Source organism: Elaeis guineensis, chromosome 16 (genome assembly GCF_000442705.2).
Source record: "Elaeis guineensis isolate ETL-2024a chromosome 16, EG11, whole genome shotgun sequence".
NCBI lineage: Eukaryota > Viridiplantae > Streptophyta > Magnoliopsida > Arecales > Arecaceae > Elaeis > Elaeis guineensis.
The window spans coordinates 45,701,036-45,721,596 of NC_026008.2; the positions used below are offsets into that span (position 1 = coordinate 45,701,036).

The following is a 20,561-nucleotide window of genomic DNA, read 5'->3' on the forward strand; positions in this document are numbered from 1 at the left end:
CCCAGGAGGGGATCGAGAACGCGGCCGAGCCTCTCTAGGCCTCTTTTCGACTGCGGACTTACTCGAGTCTCCCGCCTGTCGCTCTCTCGCAGTCTCCTCATCCTTCATTTTGAAGGCTTCCTCCGCTCGGGCGTACCCTTCAGCTCGAGCCAACAAATCAGCAAAATTCCTGGGGTACTTCTTCTCCAGGGAGAACAAAAGGTCATTCTTCTGAAGGCCACCCTTCAGAGCGGCCATTGCTATCGATTGGTCCAAATTTCGGACCTCCAGCGCTGCGACATTGAAACGGTTGATGTAGGCCCGGATGGACTCTCCCTCCCTCTGCTTGATATTAATGAGGGACTCCGAACCCTTCCGGGGGCATCGGCTGCTGACAAAATGGGCCACAAATTGGTGGCTCATCTGATCGAAGAAAAAGATGGTACCCGACTTCAGCGTCGAGTACCAGTTTCTCGTCACTCCCTTCAAGGTGGATGGGAAGGCTCGCACAGAATGGCGTCGGGTGCGTCATGAAGCAGCATCATCATCCGGAAGGCCTCCAGATGATCAACTGGGTCCGAAGTCCCGTCGTAGCTTTCGAACTGGGGGAGTTTGAAGTTTGCGGGATCGGTTCCTACATGATCATTTGAGAAAAGGGAGGGTCAGTGCAAATAACCTCACCATAAGCGGGGGGAGCGTGGCGGAGTTCTTCGATCCGCCGGTTCATCTCCTGGGGTCTCCGGTCCAGAAAATCCTCTCGACTTCGGATCTCGAGGGTCCTCTGGCAGAATGGAGGCAAGGATCTTCCAAGGGTGGAGTCATGATCCGATTGAGGGCTCTCCACCATCGGGTTCGTCTTCCCAGGGAAGACGAGGCGGCTGGCCCACGTGGCCCGCCCCACCGTCGGATTCTGGTGTTCCGGTGACACTCTTTCCGGGCGCACTGATGCCTCGGCTGCTGCTGCTGCTGCATGGCCTGCACAGCCTCAGTGAGGCCTCTGACCTACTGTGCCAGCAGATCAAATTGCTCCGTGCCGACCGCTGTCGTGGAGGAGGAGGAGGAGGCTGAAAAACTGGAGGTGAGGTCGGAGCCTGAGATCTGGCCGTGGAGGTCGTGGATCGTCGCATGGACGCCTTACGGGGAGGCATCGAGCAAAGACCAAGTGGAGGAGGGAGGAGAGGGCGCCGGAAAAGATGCCTGGGGGCAATCCCGTTGAGCGCTCCTTTAAGAACAAGGGTACTGCGAAGGTTCAGCCCTTCCTCTAGCGCCAATCCTGTTGGTGCAAAAATTAGTCTGCGTCGGAGAAGCTGAAGTTGTGGGGGTCGCGGTTGCCGCGGGACCTGCAAAAGAAGTCTAAACCGGAGGTGGGGTTGCTCCGGCAAGACCTCCGACGCTGAAGTCAGTTCTCTGCCTCAATAAGAATGGAGTGCTCGAACAGAAATTTTAGCAGAGTTTCTAGGTAAAAATGAGAGCTTAGAGAATAACGTATCTGGGGTCCCCCTTTTATAGGCGGAGGGGGCAACAAACTGATAGCGATGCCTGTAACCGTCTGGCAGTGGGCCGTCCAGAGTCAGAAAAAGTTTGTTGCGGAGAGTAGTGGAGTGGACCCGTGGCTATCACCGGGGCGTGCCACGTGGAGTCCGCCACGGGGAGCGGAGCAGCGTCCATTATCGGACTTGCCAGAGAATGGAAGAATCATGCGGTATCCGTCACAGGAAGTGGAGCAGAATCGTGGCCATTATTACGGTCTGCTAGGGAGTGATGGGGCCACGTGGAATCCGTCGCAGGAGGTGGAGCAGAGTCGTGACCGTTACTGCGGCCTGCTAGGGGGTGATGGAGTCGCGCAGAATCCGTCGCAGGAGGTGGAGCAGAGTCGTGGCCGTTGCTGCAGCCTGTTAGGGGGTCCAGGTCTATCGACCGGAGTTCGATTGGGGTGTCTGACGGAGAGAGGTGGCTAGCTACCCGTCTGAGAGGAGTTGGAGTCCGACTCTCGCAGGAGCCCGGACAGAGTCTTCTTTCAGTTGAAGTCAAGGACGAAGTCCGGCTCCCACAGGAGCTCGGATAGAGTTTTCCCGCAGCTGGGGCTGGAGGCGAGCGAAGTATGACTCCCACAGGAGTTCGGGCGAAGTCTACCTGCAATTGAAATCAGGGACGAAGTCCGGCTCCCGTAGGAGTCTGGATGAAGTTTACCTTCAGCAGGAGTCGTCGGTGGAGTCCAGCTCCCGTAGGAGTCCAGGCAGAGCCTGCAAGTGAAGTCGTGGGCGAGATCCGACTCCCATAGGAGTCCGGACGGAGTCTGCAGGTGAAGTTGTGGGCGAGGTCCGGCTCCCGTAGGAGTCCGGACGAAGTCCGCAGGTGAAGTCGTGGGCGGAGCCCGGCTCCCGTAGAAGTTCGGGCGAAGTTTGCCTGCAATTAGAATCAGGGACGAAGTCCGGCTCCCGTAGGAGTCTGGACGAAGTTTACCTGCAGCAGGAGTCGTCGGCGGAGTCCGGCTCCCGTAGGAGTCCGGACGGAGCCTACAGGTAAAGTCATGGGCAGAGCCCGGCTCCCGTAGAAGTCCGGACGGAGTTTGCTTGCAATTAGAATCAGGGACGAAGTCCTGCTCCCGTAGGAGTCTGGACGAAGTTTACCTGCAGCAGGAGCCGTCGGTGGAGTCCAGCTCCCGTAGGAGTCCGGGCGGAGCCTGCAGGTGAAGTCGTGGGCGAGGTCCGGCTCCCATAGGAGTCCGGACGGAGTCTGCAGGTGAAGTTGTGGGCGAGGTCCGGCTCCCGTAGGAGTCCGGACGAAGTCCGCAGGTGAGGTCGTGGGCGGAGTCCGGCTCCCGTAGGAGTCCGGACGGAGTTTGCCTGCAATTAGAATCAGGGATGAAGTCCGACTCCCGTAGGAGTCTGGACGAAGTTTACCTGCAGCAGGAGTCATCGGCGGAGTCCGGCTCCCATAGGAGTCCGGGCGGAGCCTGCAGGTGAAGTTGTGGGCGAGGTCTGGCTCCCGTAGGAGTCCGGACGGAGTCTGCAGGTGAAGTTGTGGGCGAGGTCCGGCTCCCGTAGGAGTCCGGACGAAGCCCGCAGGTGAAGTCGTGGGCTGAGCCCGGCTCCCGTAGAAGTCCGGGCGGAGTTTGCCTGCAATTAGAATCAGGGACGAAGTCCGGCTCCCGTAGGAGTCTGGACGAAGTTTACCTGTAGCAGGAGTCATCGACGGAGTCCGGCTCCCGTAGGAGTCCGGGCGGAGCCTGCAGGTGAAGTCGTGGGCTAGGTCCGGCTCCCGTAGGAGTTCGGACGGAGTCTGCAGATGAAGTCGCGGGCGAGGTCCGGCTCCTGTAGGAATCCGGATGGAGTTTGCCTGCAATTAGAATTAGGGACGAAGTCCGGCTCCCGTAGGAGTCTGGACGAAGTTTACCTGCAGCAGGAGTCATCGGCGGAGTCCGGCTCCCGTAGGAGTCCGGACGGAGTTTGCCTGCAATTAGAATCAGGGACGAAGTCCGGCTCCCGTAGGAGTCTGGACGAAGTTTACCTGCAGCAGGAGTCGTCGGCGGAGTCTGGCTCCCGTAGGAGTCCGGGCGGAGCCTGCAGGTGAAGTCGTGGGCGAGGTCCGGCTCCCGTAGGAGTCCGGACGGAGTCTGTAGATGAAGTCGCGGGCGAGGTCCGGCTCCCGTAGGAGTCCGGATGGAGTTTGCCTGCAATTAGAATTAGGGACGAAGTCCGGCTCCCGTAGGAGTCTGGACGAAGTTTACCTGCAGTAGGAGTCGTCGGCGGAGTCCGGCTCCCGTAGGAGTCCGGGCGGAGCCTGCAGGTGAAGTCGTGGGCGAGGTCCGGCTCCCGTAGGAGTCTGGACGGAGTCTGCAGGTGAAGTTGTGGGCGAGGTCCGGCTCCCGTAGGAGTCCGGACGAAGCCCGCAGGTGAGGTCGTGGGCGGAGTCCGGCTCCCGTAGGATTCCGGACGGAGTTTGCCTGCAATTAGAATTAGGGACGAAGTCCGGCTCCCGTAGGAGTCTGGACGAAGTTTACCTGCAGCAGGAGTCATCGGCGGAGTCCGGCTCCCGTAGGAGTCCGGTAGGAGCCTGCAGGTGAAGTCGTGGGCGAGGTCCGGCTCCCGTAGGAGTCCGACGAAGTCTGCAGGTGAAGTCGTGGGCGAGGTCCGGCTCCCGTAGGAGTCTGGACGTCGCGGAGAATCCGGTCGATGCTGGCGGGGTCCTGTCCGTCGGCAAAACTTGAGAGTGTGGCGGAGGCTCGGCCGCCCGGGAGGTTTGAAGAGATGTTGCCGGAGGTCGAAAGTCAGTTGGATCCCCAGAGGGTCACTTCCATCACGAACTTCGGCTGGTGGGTATTTTATACCCAATAGGAGGCATGACATTCGAAGGTCTGGTAGAAGGAATGGATATGGCCGTTGCTGTAGCAGATTTTGCCCTCCGTCCGAAATTATAAAGGTGGTCTACTTGGACCTAGAACAACAATATTCAGCAATGATTTTTTGCTCGGGATAAGGTGCTGGGTTTTCAGGCTCGCATCCTGACATTTAAAAATAGATAGAAAAAGAAATTAATTGATCAGGGGAAAAAGGAAAAGGAAGAAACATCCCAAAAGACTAGTAACTCCAGTCTAGTTATCCCGTTAATACGTTCCTATACTAACATGTGGAAGCGAACTCGGAGATTCTGCCTATAAACTTCAAAGAAGGAAGTTATGGTGAGTTCTTCCATAATTTGAAGTCAACACGAGCTCTCGTGGCGCCGCGTAAGATCTATGGGCTCTTGTAGAGTTGCAGCCACTTGGTCCTCACAACCTTCAGATTATTTTAAAATAGGAAAAGATGAAATGAAAAAGATGGGGTATTATTTCTTAAATAAAAGAGTTTATTTAAAACAACGATCACGGTGGGACTCGAACCCACAATCTCCCGCTCCGGAGGCGAGCGCCTTATCCATTAGGCCACGCGATCGTTTTGTTCGCATTTTACCACTTATAAGATAATCATCTTTGCAATAACAAATTTGGGCAAATCTTAGCCCATTCCGGCCAATTTGCTCGTCATCTCCATCGTTGGGCAGATTGAGATCTTATTAGAGCCACACAGAATAGAAGAAGTTAAGACTTTTAACGCCTTGGACAGTTATGCTGATGGTGGAGGATATGCATTAGATTCCTACAACGGGCTTGATCCTGGCAGAAACTCATGTGCAACATATGGTCGGAGTATAGTTGTGTCCTGTAATTTCTAGGGGTCACTTGAATGAAGTGAGAGCTAAATTTTCATAAGAAGATTGTTTGGATGAACCTGTCAGGCACTCCACACCTCCTTTTGCTGTTCTTTTGATAATGATGGGTGATTGACAAAGAGAAACACTTGCAGACCACCTAGAGTACCAGTGATATGGTGGTATATATAGGCATGGCAATTGATCCTATATAGGCATGGCAATTGAACCTGTCAGGCACTCCCACATCGGATGCTTGATCCGACCTAATCTGAATGGGATGGATTCAATTCAATCCATAATGAATCTGAGATGGATATAAATAATGACCTATCTTAAATATATACCTTCAGAAATCCATTTCTCTAGACAAAAAAATATTTTGTATGTAAAAAATTCGATTTTTGTAGTTTTATCCCATCCAATCTATCTCATTTAACTTTACAGATCGTGCTCCATCTCAGGGTAAGTATGGGATAGAAATAGATGGTGGCTTACTTGATCTACACTCACTGCTGTCCCTAGGCACCTACCATATGCCTAGTTCAAGTCTAATCCACATTCAAGCAAAAATGCACCAACTGGGTATTAAGTTCTCGTGGAAACTCAACAGCCATTTCATTGGTGGCAATAGATCACCTAAGATGATGTAGTGCAATAGCTGATGGTGGTAGAGAAATGTAGCACCGCACATCAACTGAACAAAAAAAGTGGATCAGTTCGGTGTTGCTTCGTATAAGACTTTTGCTTGGACTTTTGTACATTTTACGTCTTTTCTGGGCTTTTTGGCTAAGATCAAGTATAGTATCTCTGTTATTATCGGTACGCTTATCCTCATACTAATATCTTTTGATTAGAAAAGAAAGGGTCGTGAAATTGCCCAAAAAGAAAAAAGAAAAGAGTCGGGATTTTACTAACAGGGTGGTCTTATCCTCCCTTTACATCAAAAAAAAAAAAAAAAAAAGAGTTAGGATTTTACTTGGGCAAATGATCATCACGGATCCTCACAGATAGCAAAGCTAGTTCTCTGCCAAGTTGCTCGTTTTCTTGCAGAACTATAATGGGGACGTCACTATTATATGTATCTATTTTTGGCTTTTTTAACATGCAGCCCTTCTTTGACTTGTGTATAATGACAAGGGCTGTGGACCAATTTTTTAATTTTCAGTCCTCATATAATCCATCACCGTACCAGGCGTGTATGCTTTTAGACTTTAGAGGGACCAAGAATTTATATATCCATATAGCCAATGGACCGTGTATTAGAATGTTGGTCTATAGCGATGTTTTGATAAAATATCGGTCCACATGGGGACTGATGATCATTAAAATCCCCCATGTGAAATAGGCTAAGAGCAACTTGGTAACACCAACAGGTAAAAGCCTCTCTAATAGGTCCAGGAGTAAACAAAGAAACACATAATGTAACTAAATAGAGATGACATCCATATTGTTGGAAGAAAGGAATTTTCCATACTATAAAAGTATAGGCACTTGAAAGCTCCACAGGGCACAAGTGGTAGCTAAAAACTATTAAGATGTCAAGTGGTTCTCCGTTGGCATATTTATCCGGAGCAATTTGTCCTTATATATCTACCTAACCCCGAATGAAGAAGCCTTCAACGGCATCTGCCAGAAAAACTGATTAGTTGATTAGAAAAATGCTGAAGTAATGATAAAGTCTCAGTGAAATTGCAAAGGTGGGAAAACGTTCAGGTCATCGCGGTTTGTGACCGAGACCAAGTTCCCCTCTATTATCTTGGTTAAGATGGAAGGTTGGAAAATTTGAAAGCTTAAAACTTTTCATGGTTTCAACCGATACATGAGACCCAAAGCATCAAAATCTTGCACAATATGCTAACCTGGATTCTACCACCCATCTTTCAAGCATTCTATATTTATTTGTTCATTAAACCATCTATTTGGGCAAGCAAGGTGATTGAAAAGTGTCAATATGTTAACGTACTCGTATTGCTCGATATATTGAAATTTATCAAACCGAGATCGTATTGCTCGTATGAGATTATCAATCGGTGAGTGCGCGATACTGACAAAACCAATATTATCAATTGAGATGAAAAACCATGCATTAATTGTATCAGAGAAGGACGAATTGCAATTGATTATTTGAGATTTTTAGCACTAAAAATCGAGGAAAAAAAAAAGAAAATAAATCATATGAATAAAGTTATAATTCAATCAATAATCATTAGAAAGTGATGCTTATGGGGCTTAATAATTAAGATTCATGGACTAAGTGAATGATCATTGCAGCTAGATAGATGATCGTAAACCGAGAACTATAATTAACAACATGCAGCTGGTCCTCTCCCCATAAATTAAGGAGTTGAACTTTCGTTTAGAAACAGGGAGATGGATGCGTTGCATTCAGCATGCCGTAGCTTCAGCCAACACCAACTCGTTACTGTTGAGACGTCGACCCGAGGATGCCTGACCTGCATTGAGAGTGATTTATTTATTTACTTCATCAATATCATCACTGCAGTAGCATCGATCCCCATCATCCATCGCCAGCACAACTAGGATACTACTCTCAAGGCCTTCCTGCTATAAATTAATAATTCGACCGCCATTGGAGCTACAATTGGACAAAGAGAGAAGAAATTAAAGAGGTGAGAGAGAGAGAAATTAATGGCTTGTAAGAGAGTAGCGTTGGTGCTGCTCCAGCTCCAGCTGGTGGTGGTGCTGCAGCTGCCAGCAGCTCGGACGGCGGCATTGCCTGGTTGTCCTGATAAGTGCGGCAACATCCCGGTCCCCTACCCCTTCGGCATCGGACCCAACTGCTCCAGGGAAGGCTTCGAGATTACGTGCAACGGCAGCACCAACAGAGCGAGAGCCTTCATCGCCGACTCGAACATCGAGATCACCGGCATATCGCTAGAGCAAGCGGAGCTGCATGCAAACATTCCCATAGCCTACCAATGCTACAACGCCACCGGCAGCATGGTCTCGAAGCGAGATGAGCTACTGGTCGACCTTGGTAAGAAGCCGGCGTACATATTCTCGAGCACCCGCAACGTGTTCACCGCCTTAGGCTGCTTCGCTATGGCATATCTGGAGAGCAATTATGATGACGACGCAGGTTACCGATATGGTGGCGGCTGTGCACCCTACTGCTGGGATGAGAAGAGCATCGAAAGCGGCTCATGCACCGGCATGGGCTGCAGCCAGATCTCCGTCCCGGAGGGGCTCGTCAACATTTACATCCAATTTAGTGACTATGGCACGGGAGCACCGTGGAACATCAGTCCATGCGCTTATGCCTTCCTGGTCGAAAAGGACTCGTATAACTTCAGCAGAGCCGATCTCTCCTATGATTTTGCCATGAAGACTAACAACCATACCTCCGTGGTGTTGGACTGGGCCATACGCAACCAGTCATGCCAGCAGGCCCGAGCTAACTCCACCACCTATGCATGTCGCAGCAACAACAGCATATGCCAACACACGACCGATGGCCCTGGATATCTCTGCCATTGCTCGCCGGGATACGAGGGCAATCCCTATCTTGAAGGTGGATGCCAAGGTACGTAATTGATATCAATCTTTTTTTTTTTTCTTTTCTTTTTTGATGTAATGGGAGGCAAAATCAAGGTTTAATATCAATCCGTGTGCTAATTTAATTACGCATGCTTGTCTGATTATATATTTCATTTAATTGACAGACATCGACGAGTGCAAGATATACCCTTGTCATGGTATTTGCATCAATAAACCAGGGACGTACAGCTGCACATGCCCACCAGGAACACGGGGTAACGCAACGGAAAGTTGCAGCCCTATTCCACCCAAGTTTCCCTTACCAGCTAAGTTGGCTGTAGGTAAGTTTTCTGTCTGTTCCACTCAATTGGACATACAACTTATATGCCTACCACATGGACAAGCCATCTGATGGCTGCATCCGATCTGTTACCAATCTTTAACTTCTGGCAAAATTGATGGATCTAGCACTCATAGAAAATTTCTTTTTTTTTTTTTTTTTTTTGGATGAAAACTCCGAAAAAATTTCATGAGTTAAAAATATTCCTTTTGACTGAAACCTCGCTGGCTGAACTAGATTGTATTATGATAATGCGCATGCATTATGCATGGATTTAACCCAATTAGAGATCTAGAGGAGAAGGATCAATGTCAATCATGAGGCTGTATACCCCCGCATGCAGTGAACTGTTCAATCCAACGAGAAAATCAAACACTTGTGTTTTGAATTTCAATCCAAAGTCATTGTCGTATGAGGAACCTTTTTTTTGTGCAGAAATCTTCTTCTATTTTTTTTTCTTTTTTTTTTTTGTGTAAACTATTATTTAAAAAATATGTCTTATTAATAAGGCCCATGTCCAATACCTATTAGTATGATATGAGCCATAACCAATACCTATCAGTACGGTGTGGACCATTCCATATAGAGCTAGTCCAAAATATTAGTAGTAAGTCCAACAATTAGAGGTTTAACGGATAGAGATCGATGCTAGTCATGAGGCTGTAACCTCACATGCAGTTGCTATTCAATCTCTGCCCGTTCTTTTAAGTTAAAAATCAAATTAACTTTGTTTGGATGATGTAACCATTAGAACTAAAATGTTCAGACATGGCTCCCCTTGTCTTCTGTAAACATGGCTTTTTTTTTTTTTTTTTTAATGTATTCGGAGGCTGGAAAAGCAGCCACCTACCAATTTATTGGGAGACAGAATTTACACATGGCTTTTCTACATGTGCAGGATTCAGCGTTTGCATAGTCGCCGTCTTTGCTCTTATTTCTTCCATGCTGATGAGGTATCAAAACATAAAGCACAAAAAGGAAAGGGAGAAATATTTCAAGCAAAATGGAGGCCTCCAGTTATACGAGGAAATGAGGTCCAGGCAAGTTGACACGGTGCAGATCTTTACCAAAGAAGACCTAGCAAGGGCGACAAATAACTTTGACAGTGACAGAGTCATCGGACACGGAGGCCGTGGAATGGTTTACAAGGGAGTTTTAGAGGACAAAAGAATAGTTGCCATAAAGAAGTCAAAGGTAATCAATGAGAACCAAAAGGAAGAATTTGTGAACGAAATTATTATTCTTTCGCAAATTAACCACAAGAATGTGGTTAGGCTCTTGGGTTGTTGCTTAGAGGTGGACATCCCGATGTTGGTCTATGAATTTGTCTCCCATGGGACCCTTTTTGACTTCATCCATGGTAACAAAAATGGCAAACCAATAATTCCCTTGGAGACGCGTTTGAGAGTTGCCACTGAATCTGCTGAAGCGCTTGCCTATTTGCATTCATCAACATCTCGTTCCATCATTCATGGAGATGTGAAATCCCTTAACATACTCCTTGATGACAAATGTATGGCCAAAGTATCTGATTTTGGAGCGTCAAAACTAGTCCCCATGAATGAAAGTGAATTTATTATGCTGGTTCAAGGGACTAGAGGTTACTTAGATCCTGAATGCCTGCAAACCCACCATTTAACAGAAAAAAGTGATGTCTATAGCTTTGGGGTGGTTATCTTGGAGCTTATCACCGGGAAGACGGCAATCTATTCTGATGGATCTGAAGAAAAGAAAAGTCTTGCATCACATTTCATTTTGATGATGAAGGAGCATAGGCTTCGTGATATATTGGATAATCGAGTCATAGAGGAAGGAGGGATGAAGCTGCTTAATGAAATCTCCGAACTTGCAATTCGATGCCTCAATCTTAACGGGGAAGAGAGGCCCACGATGAAGGAAGTGGCAGAGAGGCTGCAACTGCTACGAAGATCCAAACAGCACTCGTGGGAAGAACAAAGTCCTGAAGAGATAGAGATAGAGATAGAGATGGAGAGGTCGCCAGATGAAGCCACAAGATATATGACAACGGACACTATTGGATACCATCATTTAGAGGCGAAGAATTTGCCGAACATAAATGCTGGGAGATGATGACTTAGTGTCCCCAATTTCTCCAACTTCGTCTGTAGGCTAGTACAAGGAAAGCTTTCTGAAGCAATAATAAGTCGTTACATAGTTGTATCTGGTTTGTGAGATGTACTTCTGAGAACATGTATTCTCTTTGGTGTAACACTTTCAATATCTAAATATGCTGTATGTGCTGTGAGTAAATTATATGTATTTTTTTTGTGAGACTCTCTCCTTCTGGATCGTGAGCCCGATATTAACCAAAGCAGGTGCAGTGGATTTGGAGATTTAACATAACTTGATCGTAAGGATGGTCTTTATTGATATTAAATCAAATGAGATTTTAATTATAGCATATAATTTTGAATAGTAATTACTTACTTTTATAACTAATCGATATATAGGTCTATCCATGAATTGTCACTTAAGTCACGACTTATCAGCACTAGGTTGGCTGGTTGACACCATCTCCACTAACGAGATGTCTAGGATCTGATTTATGATGGTGATGTTTTTATTTTATTTTTTTAGAAAATATCATAGATATGAAAAAAAATTTTCTCATGTTATTGCAAAGACTAGGTCACAATTGAGATGGGGACTTTAGAATTTTTCTTTTTAAGAATTGGGTAAAATCTTAATCCAGAAATTTTATTTAAAAAACAAGGAAAGCGACTGATTAGCTAAGGCTGGCAGAAGATGTCTGGAGAGAGAGTGATAGAGACTTAAAGCTCTCATATATAATAATTCTTTCTTCTCTTGAGTTTAACTAACCCATGCACATTAACTGCCAGTGGTAGTTCCAAGTTGGGATGGAGGGGTATCGGATAACAAATTTTTCTCTCAAGTCGAAACTAGACAATTTAGCCCTATTGCCAAGGCTAGTTCAAATGATATTGCGATATATTAGTACATCCATTATCCAATAAAATGCGAACTACCTTATGCCCATTCATGAGGCATGTTTACCCATTCAAACTTCCCGCATCTGTTGGTGACCTTTCACCGATGGCTATATATATATATATATATATATATATTCCATGAATCCACTTGGTCTGCTTACTTTTTCCATTTTTTCTCAAAGATTTTCACCACTGCTGGAGCCGCCTGGCACTTAATTGCCTTTATGATACTCAACTGTCTGCATCTCTCCTACTGTTGGTCCACCTACTTAATTTGTGCCAGTAGCAGGTCCTTTTCTTTTCAAACAAATAATCTACCAATCCTAAAGCCAGGACTCAGGAGTACATTTATTAAAATGGGCTGATCAAGTGCATTGAACGTGCTTGTATATACATATGCATCTGCGATATCAATTGAAGCTTTTACGCATGACACTATTTTTCTATTAAAAATCTGAACTAGTCTCTCCATGCTTGCTGCTGGGCGTAGTTTATAATTCAAAGTTGAGACTTTAAACATGATGTTATTTAGTGAACGACAATCTTTGATGCCCCCCCTGTTAACCACCCCCGTCCCCAAAGGATAGTGTATAACCAGTCACCAGCTTTTGCATAAGGATGGTTTTTGGCATTTTGTTAATGGCACTAATATTGCTATTTACCGTTGAGAAAAAATTATTGATTAGAACGGTTATACCATATGAATTTTGGACCATTCAATAAATATCACCATATCATTTAATGAGATTAAAAAAAATTATAAAAATTGGATTGAAAAAAAACTAATAATAGTTAACTATTTTTCTTTATTTCCATTCACACTTTTCAACCAAACAGAAGCTTTTAAAATTTTGAAACACCAAATGATATGCCGATATTTTTTTTATTGGATACTTCAAAGTTCATTTGATAAAACAGTTCTAATCAATAAATTTTCATTGTTGAGCCAGTCATCGAGAATGTCAGAATCTTAAGAATGATGGATGATAACCCCAGGCTATACTATTTGGAATATCATATCCTATCACTATGCTAGCATCACCTTCATCTAATCTTCTACAGAAAAGGCAACTTTCTTCCGTATGAAAGATTCTTTCCTCCAAAATATTTGAGAACCATATTTATTTTTCTAACCAACTGCTAACATATGCATATAATAGAGTAATTGTGTGTAAAGCAGAAAGGAGGATGTTAACTTTTGAACCAGCCAAAATAATTTGGAAGCTAGTTGACCTTGATGTGTTGCTTAGTACCACGTATCAAACTACCGTTCTGCTAGATCTACTAGTATGTATACCTATTATCCTAATAAGAATGTCATGTAATAATGATGCAAACCTAACCAAAATATTATGGGTTATAGGCATGGTAGTATTGGTAACTTGGTTATTTTTAAAAAGGCAGAGAAAGTAGCTCTATGTTAAGAGCATTAATTCTTAAGAAAGCAAATATATTAAATGTTAAATCAAACGAATAAGATCTAAATAGATAGACGAAAGAGAAAGTCAAGAACATCTTAGGCAAGATGATGGCGACTAGCAAAGAAAATTAAGGAGGTGTTTGGTTGGGGGGAGTGGGGGTCTGGAATCGAAATTGGAATGGGTGACTCTCATTCCAACCGTTTAGTTGGGAGGAGTTCCATTCTAATTTTGATTCCACGGTGGAATGGAAATGAGTCAATTTATATAGAACTCAATCCCTACTCTCCTCTATAGATTCAATTTTTCATTCCAATTGTGATTCCGATTTTAATTACGAACCAAACGCTTTGAGAGATTTGACCATTCCGATTTTGATTCCAAGCCATTCCGATTTTCATTCTCATTCTGATTCTGGTTATGAACCAAATGTTCCCTAAGAGATTAGGGTTTCAAAGATTCCCTCTTTGAAAGGACAGGACTCACCAGAAGAGGCCTGGAAGGATCTTGATCCGGCCCATTTTCAAGGGTTTTGCTTAGATATTCCAACTTCTATTGTGTATCGCTCGAGGAGTGGTGTTAAGTCTTCTCCTCCCTGATCTTTTTTGGAGCTTTTGAGAGGTCCCAAGCCCTCTCCTTTTCAATCTTCTTTGGAGAGTCAAGATAATTCCTTGCCTGATTTTGAGACCATTAATCATCTGCAGAGAGAGAACTTACCTACCCCTCCTTGTCATGCTTCTGACTGTCAAGGCCCAAGATCGGCTACTGCTGCTTGATCCTGGTCTCAGGTTGTCCAAAGTATTTGGTGGTTTAAGAAGAAAACAACAAGAGCTTCCCAGCAAGATATAGAAGTTCTCGAAACTAGGTTTTTTTAAGTGGTCTAATTCTTAGCTGATGAGATTCAGTATATCCACTGCTTTATCTAGGCACCTACCACATGCCTAGCTCAAGCCTAATCCACATTCAAGCAAAAATGGACCTATTGGATATTAAGGCCTCATGGAAACTCAATGGCCATTTCATTGGTGGCAATAGATCAACTAAGATAATGTGGAGCTGATGGTAGTGGAGAAACGTAGCACATTACATCAACTGAACGAGAAAAGTGGATCAGCTCGGCATTGCTTTATATATGAATTTTGCTTATACTTTTGCACATTTACTTCTTTTCTTGGTCTTTTGGCTAAAATCAAGGATAGTATCTATTGTTATCGGTATGTTTATCCTCATATTGATATCTTTTGATTAGAAAAAGAAAGGGTTGTGAGATTGCCAAAAAAGGAAAAAGAAAACACTTGGGATTTTACTTGGGCAAAATGATCACGGATCCCCAGAGATAGCCAAGCTAGTTCTCTACCAAGGTCTTCATTTTTTTGCAGAACTATAATGGGAATGCCACTATTATATTTATCTATGTTTGACAATTTTAGCACGCAGTCCCTTCTTTGACTTATGTATAATGACAAGGCAATGGATATGTATATACATACATACATACATACATACATACATACAAATATATATATATATATATACATACATACATATGTATATACATACATACATACATACAAATATATATATATATCTGTGTGTGTGTGTCTTGTTTGATATTGCGATATGTTGGAACATCTATTATACAATAAAATGCGAACTACCTTGATGCCCATTCGTGAGGCATGTCATGTTTACCCATTCATACTTCCTTCCTGCCTTGGTCTAATGATTTCTATCTGATCTATTTCATATGTTGTGTTATTTTATAGTATGTATGTATATATATATATATATATATATTATATATATATATATATATATATATATATATATATATATATATATATATATATATATATATATATATATATATATGTATATATGTATGTGTGTATGTATGTATGTATGTATGTGTGTGTGTGTGTGTGTATACGACAATATTTTTCAATTAAAATTTGAACTAGTCTTTGCATTTTTGCTGTTGGGAATAGTTTATAGATCAAAGTTGAGATATTAAACCTGATATGGTTGACCAAATGGATGATCTTTGGTATTTTGTTAGTGATAGTAACATTGTTACATATCATTAAGGATAAATTATTGATTAGAATTGTTCTATTATATGAATTTTGGACCGTCCAATCAACATCGCTATATCATTTAGTGAGATTAAAAAAAATCCTATAAAATTTGGATTAGAAATGAGTAATAATAGTTGATCATTTTCTTCATTTTCATTTACACTTTTTAAACAAATGAGAAATTTTGAAATTTTCAATCACCGAATGTTATGCCGATGTTTGTTCTTATTGGATACTTAATTAAAGTCTAGATTATAGAGTAATTCTAATCAATAATTTCTCATCATTGAGCCGATCACCCGAGACTATCAAAATCTTAAGATTGATGGATTATACACCCAGCCTGTACTATCCAAAATATCATTCCCTATCACCATGTTAGCATCACCTTCATTTGATCTTCTTTAGAAAAAGGCAACTTTCTTCTATATGAATGATTCTTTCCTCCAAAATATTTGAGAACCATATTTATTGTTCTAGCCAACTGCTAACATATGCATATAATAGTGTTGTTGTGTGTGACACAAAGGAGGATATGCTGACTATTGAACCAGCCCAAATAATTTGGAAGCTAGTTGACTCTTGATGTGTTGCTTAGTCCCTTGTATCAAACTACCACTATGCTAGATCTGCTAGTATGTATACCTATTATCTTAGTAAGAATATCATGTAATAATGATGTAAACCTAACCAAAATATTATGGGTTCTAGGCATGGTTGTCTTGGTAACTTGATTATTTTTAAAAAGGCAGAGAAAGTAACTTCATGTCAATAACATTAATTCTTCGGAAGGCAAACATATCAAATGTTAAATCAAACAAATAAGATCTAAATAGATAGATGAAATAGAAAGTCAAGAGCATTTTAGGCAAGACGATAGCGATTGGCAGAGAGAAACAGATTAGGATTTCAAAGGTTTCCTCTTCAGAGGATCAAGGCTTGCTCGAAGTGGCCCGAATGGACCTTCATCTAGCCCCTTTTCATTGGTTTTGCTCAAATACTCTAGCTTCTATAGCATATCGCTCGAGAAGTGGTGCTATAAGTCCTATCCTCCACAATCTTCTTTGGAGCTTTTGAGAGGTTCCAAGCCCTCTCCTGTCCTGTCCCCTTCAGAACATAAGTTTCTTCCTTATCTAGTTCTGAGACCGTCAATCGTCCACATAGAGAGAGAGAGAGAGAGAGAGTTTACCTGTCCCTTCTTATCAACCTTCCGAGTGTCAAGACCCAAGATCGGTTACTGCTGCTCAGTCTTGATCTCAGGTTGTCCTAAGTATTCGTTAGTTTAAATAGAAAAAAATAAAAGCTTTCAAGAAAGATATAAAAGCTCTTGAAGCTAGGATTTTTTAAGTGGTCTCTTTCTCAACAAATAAGATTTAAATTACCTCTACTTGGTAGAAATCGACAATCATCGACAAATTTCTTGAAAAGGGGTTCCCATTAAAGTCCTTTACCATGACATGTCTTTTTGCCCAACAATGTTAGACCCTCCTTGCCATGATTTCTGAGCTTCATTCTCCCTCTACTTCTTTACCAATGCTGGCTACATTGCTAGGTCATGCTAAGGCAGAGAATATGACAAAAATAATGATAGGTAACATGGCTTGGTTAATTTGGGATTTTCATCATGCAAGAGATTTTTGGCAGCATTTTATCTCTCTTCCATAATTGGTTTGTCAATCATCTCTTTTCTTATAGGATATCAACGAGCTTTTTCTTCCAACTTCCGGTCGATGACTTGGGGCAGGTCTCATGTGCCTCTATATATTTCTTCTTCTAACCTTTATACTTTTCTGCCTTGTCCATTTAGAGGGTTGATACAAAATTTTGATGTCGTTGTATAAGCTCATGGAGCTGGTATTGCTTTTATTATAAGGGATGTTTATGGTGCTTTATTACTTGCTTAAATTTGTAGTCTTAATTACTTAAATTTGAACTAGTTCCTATATGTCTACCACGTGGATTACTGTAAAATTGAGACACAAAGTATATATAATATTGATATTCGATGAGGAATTATGTTTACCAAATTTTTACCAAGTTTGAATTAAGTTCAGATAGGGACACATATGCAACATCAATGTCCAGCAAAGGATCGTATATATGTGAACCAGGCGTTTCAAGACTGGTTTCAAATTTGCATGAAGGGAATATTTGATTTAAATTCATATAAAGTTAAATATCACATATGATTTCTTTTTTTTTATAAATAAAATCTCGTTCTCTTTTCTTCCTTTTCAAAGAACATAAAGGACTTGTTTAAGCTGTAGGAGCTTGTTGGGGGATCGTTAAGGGGAGCTCCTGGATGGTCGTTAGGGTTTTTTATTTTTTTTTTGTTCGATGAAAAGAAGGATAAAAATCCATCTAAATTTATTAAGAAAAAAGATTACAAGAAAAAAAATATACCGAAGAGTAAGAGAAGCTCCTCAGTATCCTATTAATATTTGAATTCAAATTCTCTCCAATATTCCATCAACTTTTGAACCCCTGTACAAACAAAATATTGTTATTTGATATTTAAATTTTAAAATCGAGAAGCTTTCATCTTACCACTATGATGTTAGAGGAAAAGGTAGAGAGAGAAAAAAGTAACAGGCCCATAAGTGGATTGGTTTGTGATGACTTCATTAGGATCGAGATGGTACAAAGAGGAAGGAAGGTAGAGAAGAGGCCCATTGGCCATCCAACACCAGAAAAGGGAAGAAAGAGAAGGGAGAAGCTACTTTTCTACCTCGGGACCGAAGGGGGATGAAAAAAGAAAGAGAAACAAACATCCTCAAAGCCGGAGGGAGAGAGAGAGAGGGAAACTATATCGGAGGAGATAAATCTGGCCCATAGTTGCTAGGGTTTTGGAAGTGCAAGAAAGGCTCAGGTTGATCTCCTAATGCTGAAAATTTTAGGTATACCATCGAAATCCCTAGATAGGATTTAATTTGAAGAGATATGTCGATATGATTGGCTGATTTGAGTTTCTTTTTATAGTATAGTATATACTTGTATTTGCATCTATTTAGAAACGACTGTTTGTTGTTGTAGTTGCTTTTTTGTTTTTTAAGGCAAATTCACTCTCGATACACACACATACATAAATTTCTATTTTCTGTCTTTGTATTTTAATTCTTAGAATCTTAAATTTGTTGATTATATATCACTTAAATTAACTTAACTGCAATAGATTAGAATATTCTGCTTCGATCCCCTGACACTCTGACGGTGTTGGCTTTCCACCTGATCCACCGGATCCAACTTTTCCCACTATATGAGATAAATTGGTTCGAAGGTTAAGCTTCCATTTCACCGTCTCCTGATCCTCACAGGCCATGGAGGCACTTGATCCGATTCACGTTGTACAGAGAACTCGAGATCCAGGGCCCATCTGTTCCAGCAGTCTTCATCAAAGATGATGGGTCAAGTGTTGCTCAGGACCAAGGCTGCGAGGAAGGGTCCATGTCTGTTGGCTCCAGTCTGGCCCAAAGAACGAGGAGTACGTCTTTCTTCTTCTTCTTCTTCTTCTTCTTCTTTCCCCCCTCTAAATTGGTCACACATACAGACTTGTAGATTGTAAGCAAAAGCTTTTATCGATTACCCTCTTTTTCATTTTAATAAGATCTCACTAGCTTTCTTTGACGTTCTATTTGATTAAAAAGTACTAGTTTGTTCTAGTATACTTTGAACCAATAACAGTTTTCTTCTAGTTATTAATCATAGCACCCTCCAGGAAACAAAAGTCCATGCCTGCGAGGATAAACATAATTGATGACTGGTGTCGATTGGGCCTTGGCCCACTAGTGTATATTATGCCCACTGGTTGGCCCATTAGAAGCTCTACTTGTTGGTAAGTTAACGTCCTTCGGTCATCAGGGACTTGGAAACTTTGCGAGGCCTCTCGTGCGGTCAATTTGACAAAGCCAAAGAAGAGGTTTTGTAAGTTGAAGATGAGACATGAGAAACAGAAAAGCTTTCAGTCATACAGGCCGGTGAATGACACCTACGTGTCACAAACACTGTGGATCCCGTATGATTTTTTCCGGTGAGTTGGCTGAAAGGCTAGTAACTAGCTCTGCAGGACATGCCCCTTGGGGGTGCTATTCTCCTATGGCATTTTTACAGGTTTTGCACGAATTTAGAATGAAACTTATGGAGTGTATAGATAAAACTACTTGGGGATTATCCTATCATAGAGAGGCAAATTGTCGTCCTGTAACTTCTGTCATTATATCTACAATTCTATTTCCTCCTCAATTTCTCCTCTTGTATGGAAATCGAGGACTAATGTAGCATGCTTGATATATATGGATGAGCATCAAATAGGAGATGGTCGGTCTATTTACTATGTGCCGTGCCATATGAGCAAGGAAAGGAAAGAGAGAGATGTTTGATTGCACTTTTCTCTCACTGCTACTGTTGCGGAACCATTGTTAATTAATTTCTACACGATATGGTAGTTGGAAATTGGTACACGATGAATGAGTAGGTGAGTGTCATGTGAGGAACGCCGGACTATTAAACACGTAGCAGTGGTGTATCTGGATATCTTAGATATCTTTTTCTCTTAAAGGGTGAGTATGGAAATAAAATCACTTCAAACTTTTTTTGTCTTATAATTAACAACGATTTACAGGGAAAAAAAACTTTTTTTTTAAAAAAAAAAAAAGAATTAATCAAAGAAAATTTTAAGTCTCGGTCATGAATTTGCTTGCATATTATATTTACATCCGTCCTGGTCACAAGGTGATGACATGATGATGCGGAGCGGGCGAGCGAAGCAACGGAAGGGGCCGGCTGGTTCAAAAGGCCTGGTGAACGTGCATCGCCAAAGACCAGCCGTGTGGAGACGACCACCCAAACCTAACCCACTGCCACCGGGGCCTAGCCCCTGCCTGCACGCCACGCCACCATCGATATTTTCCTTTCTTTTCGCCCAAGCGGACGGTCCCAATCCCATGTACTCCACCATCTGTAGCACTGTACTTCGTCGTCACACTGACGACTTGCAGACAAAAACGGAAAGGCCATGGAGGGAGGAGGAGAAGGGGCGGTGGGGCTGAGACCGTGCGGTCAGAGCCCAAGCCACTGAGCCATGCAT

The 20,561-nt window shown here is 42.8% G+C and overlaps 1 protein-coding gene, 1 long non-coding RNA gene and 1 other non-coding gene across 3 annotated transcripts; 2 read left to right on the forward strand and 1 right to left on the reverse strand.

Annotated features, from left to right (window-relative positions):
* Positions 1-4,840: 4,840 nt before the first annotated feature.
* TRNAR-CCG (transfer RNA arginine (anticodon CCG)) lies at positions 4,841-4,913 on the reverse strand. The gene has a single exon. It is a non-coding gene; the product is annotated as a tRNA-Arg (tRNA).
* A 2,908-nt stretch (positions 4,914-7,821) lies between these two features.
* On the forward strand, positions 7,822-11,255 carry LOC105032945 (wall-associated receptor kinase 4-like). Its single transcript, XM_073250121.1, has 3 exons — positions 7,822-8,716; positions 8,856-9,011; positions 9,909-11,255. Exons 1-3 carry the CDS (start codon positions 7,822-7,824, stop codon positions 11,099-11,101), a joined length of 2,244 nt encoding a protein of 747 aa, XP_073106222.1. The 3' UTR covers positions 11,102-11,255.
* Positions 11,256-18,153: 6,898 nt separating this feature from the next.
* LOC105032910 (uncharacterized) lies at positions 18,154-20,052 on the forward strand. Its single transcript, XR_829891.4, has 3 exons — positions 18,154-18,375; positions 18,793-18,959; positions 19,194-20,052. It is a non-coding gene; the product is annotated as an uncharacterized lncRNA (long non-coding RNA).
* The last annotated feature ends 509 nt before the right edge of the window (positions 20,053-20,561 follow it).